The sequence below is a fragment of the Phaethon lepturus genome, unplaced genomic scaffold (genome assembly GCF_000687285.1).
Source record: "Phaethon lepturus isolate BGI_N335 unplaced genomic scaffold, ASM68728v1 scaffold24050, whole genome shotgun sequence".
Taxonomy (NCBI): domain Eukaryota; kingdom Metazoa; phylum Chordata; class Aves; order Phaethontiformes; family Phaethontidae; genus Phaethon; species Phaethon lepturus.
The window spans coordinates 3,551-7,202 of NW_010512914.1; the positions used below are offsets into that span (position 1 = coordinate 3,551).

At 39.3% G+C, this 3,652-nt stretch overlaps 1 protein-coding gene across 1 annotated transcript; it reads right to left on the minus strand.

Moving 5' to 3' along the window:
* Nucleotides 1-954: 954 nt before the first annotated feature.
* PLA2G12A (phospholipase A2, group XIIA) lies at nt 955-3,450 on the minus strand (the record flags this gene model as incomplete). Its single annotated transcript, XM_010288733.1, has 3 exons — nt 955-1,073; nt 2,099-2,264; nt 3,374-3,450. Coding segments are annotated over 3 exons (362 nt in total), but the record flags the coding sequence as incomplete, so codon positions are not given.
* Nucleotides 3,451-3,652: the final 202 nt, after the last annotated feature.

Here is a 3,652-nt window from a genome sequence, read left to right on the forward strand (position 1 = left end):
AGAGGGAACAGAGGACATAAGTAAGGCTCAGATGTTTCTCAGCCTCACAGAGGTCGTGGGAACAGAGGACAGAAATACAGGCTCAAATATCTGTCAGCCTCACAAAGGGCATTTTAAATAAAGGGTTGTTGGGCATACTGACCCTATCTGTGGACCTTTCTTTTACTTTTCATCAGAATGGACTAAATGAAAGCCAAGATGAATACAGTAACCAAGTTGTGCCACAAGACAAATATAAATCAACTTCTTCGAACAATATATCCTTTCTATGCATATAATATACAACACAAAGTGTTTTATTTGAAAAATAAACATTTGATTCATTTTTAAAATAACATAGCAACTACATTCCACCATTTTGCCAAATCAGAAGTGTAGCCTTAGGTTGCAAACTGCTCATTTTAGTGGTCAAGCCTTAAAAAGATCAACATATTTGATCTGAAAAGTGCTGCAGAAGTAAGGTTGATATAGAATCAGGAAGAAATAGGTAGTGCAGATGTATACCCTTGCTAAGGGCTTGGGGCTTTCTGTTTGTTTTTTGAAAAACAAACCCACAAGGCAGCATACATCATAAAGAACTGCTAGTAAACCTAAAATTTGACCTATATTAAAAATCATCTGAGAATTCAATACAACTCTTCTCATCTCTGACTTCCCCATTAGGGGGTTTTCTTTAAAACGGCACTAGTATTTTATGATAGCATACCCTGAGTATACATACAGCAAAGGAAACTAATTTCAGTTTCCAAGCTTCTGGCATAAAAGGGGAGAGGAGGAAGACTTGTTTCTTTTTTACATTAGGAAGAATATCATAGAGACTTTCAAACCAGTGTATTCATGTCACTGTTTAATATATTACTGTCTGAAAAGCATAATGCTTTGTAACCAAACACTTGCTTCATTCCAGCTGAGTCTTTGACTTTATTCTACACCATGAGATCTCAGTATCTTCTTTCAGAGATCTGTCTTATCCTCGTAACGACACATACATGCAGCCCTCTGGCTATCCAGGTATGGTTTACATCCTAAATGTATAACCGCATCAAACAACAGCTGAACAGTTGATTCACAAGCTGCAAGCAAAGAGGAGTTCAGTTAAAAGTACTCTTTGAATGGGATATGAAACTAACAGAAATTACTCTGGAAAACTGAGAATGATTTTAAGAAAGAAGCAATCTTCCCTGGGTATAGCAAATAGACTGTCAAGTGAAAGACTGAACCAATACAGAATCATTTAAGTTGTGAGTAAAGACTTTTCATATGCCAGCCAAGGAACAAGAAAATTCATTGCATGTGGAATGTTATCAGTGTTAGAAACATCACTTAGCCTTGGAAAAATGAAAGAGCTGTTTTACTCGCTCACTTTTTGCATCCTAGTTTATGCAGAGGTTGCTCTCTTTAACAGCAGCTCAACAGAATTGAGCAAGTATTTCCCAGTTCTAACACTAAACACTAACATGATGACTTTATGCACTTAAATGAGTTTGAGAAATTCAAACACAGGCTTGTTCTAAAAACTGTCTGCTCTTAGTGGGACTACTTACTGTAAAAGTGATATTGTCCAAGTTAAAAAGTGTGGTTATGTCATGTATTGATCTGATGCAGGCCAACAACCAGAAGGAGTATCATATGGACTGTAACTGAAAAAACTAAAGTTTATTCACTAAGGGACAGTATTAACTACTTCCACTATCACAATGTATTATTCTAATGTCTTACTTCATAAAAAGAAACAATTCAGCGTTTGCAATCACTCACAGTAGACATTTAGAAGTCACCCAGCAGAACAGTGAATATTCCGCTATACTACAGTAAATGAAAAGAATTATACATGCATTTTGATCAAGCTGTATTCCCATATTCATACTCCTAAATGAGAAGCATTAATTTTTCCCCTCAGGGTTGGTTTTAACCCTGATCATTTTGCTATGCTGTGTCATTGCTCTGCTGTATCTGGGCTGCACCACAGAGGGACAGAACAAGGCATTTTTCAGCAACAGTATCAGCTTATGAAAATGTGATATTACTGTGCTGCACAGAGATTCTTTGCCAAATAAGGTTGCTTAAAACTGGGGGGGAAAGGCTTTTTCACACTTACCCTGGACACTCTCTGAGATTCCAAGTGTTTTCTGGACATCTCTGCAAATTTTGGAGAGGCAGGATTGAAACTGCTCATCACAATCATTTTTTTTATTGCCACAAGTGTCATAGCATCTGTCGTGGTGATTGCAGCACTTTGTCATCGAAGGGATACCGATGTCAAACTGTGAAGAAAATCCCCCCCACACACACACTCCATTGGTATTCCAGTTAAGATACAGCCAATGAACAGACTACAACAGTTAGAAATTAAAAACTAATGTAAGCAATGCAGTTGTCACTCTGTATTTTGCTGTTCACCTCCAATAAGCTGTGGTGGTTTCACTCTGGCCAGCATCCAAGCACCCACAGACTTGCTTGCTCACCTTGCTCCACAGAATGGAGGAAAGAATAGGAAGAGCAACAGCAAGAAAACTTGTGGGTCAAGATAAAGACCGCTTAATAGGCGAATGAAAGAGGGGGTAAAAAACACCCCAAAATAAGCAGTGCAAAAGCGATCATTCACCGCATCCCAATGAGCACATAGATGCCCAGACAGTCTCTGAGCAACAGCCCCCCTGGAAGCCAAAAAAACCACACACCAGCACCACTGCTCCCTTCTTCCACTACTCCAGTTTTTATTGCTGAGCACGACTCTTACGTAGCACGGAACATCCCTCTGGCCAATTCAGGTCAGCTCCTCCAGCTGTGTCCCCTCCCAAGCTCTCATCCAGCCCCAGCCTATGCTCTGGGCTGGCAGATGAGCAGAGTGGGGAAAAAAAGAGAAAGTCCCAAAGCTGTGTAATCACTGTTCAGCAATAGCCAAATAACAGTTTTAGCCAAAAAACCTGAAGATAGTGCCATGCAGCCTGCTATGAATAAAGTTAACTCCATCCCAGCCCAACCCAGTACACAAACTAACCCATATTTTCTTTCTCGCATTAAGGAATATGGATTAGCATCAGTAAGGACAGCAAGAGTCAGAGCCAAACCCTCCGCTCTCACAGGGCTACAGCTGGGGTTATTCAACGCTTTCAAGATGGTGAGAACAAAACTTGGTTAAAAAATTGGAAATTAATCATCATCATTCTGTTTTATGCCTATAATATGTCAATGATGAAAATGTTTATGCAATGTTCACTAACAACTAACATTTTCCAGGTTTTTTTACCAAAGCATGTGCTGGAGCAGGGACACTATATGTGGATGCTGTCTCATCTGGAGGAGGGAAAAAACCACCCACATCGAGGAAACTTGATGTATGAAAGACATGCTCCAAAATGCAAATATTTACCTGAACTCCAAACAGAGGGGATCCGCAACCATTTGGTGGTGAAGGTTTATATCCGTAGCGAGGGAAGGGCTTTGATCCTGAAAAAGGCAATTTATTATGTCTCAAATGTATTTTTTCCCCCCTCACAAAATTTTAGTACTGTCAAAACTCACCACAGGCATTTATTGGGCTTAAGACAGTATCATATTTTTAACTTAAAATGATACTCAGGCACCTGAATATCAACAATCCTTACTGAATTACAACTTAGGGGTACTAAGCATTTTTTTTAAAAAGGGG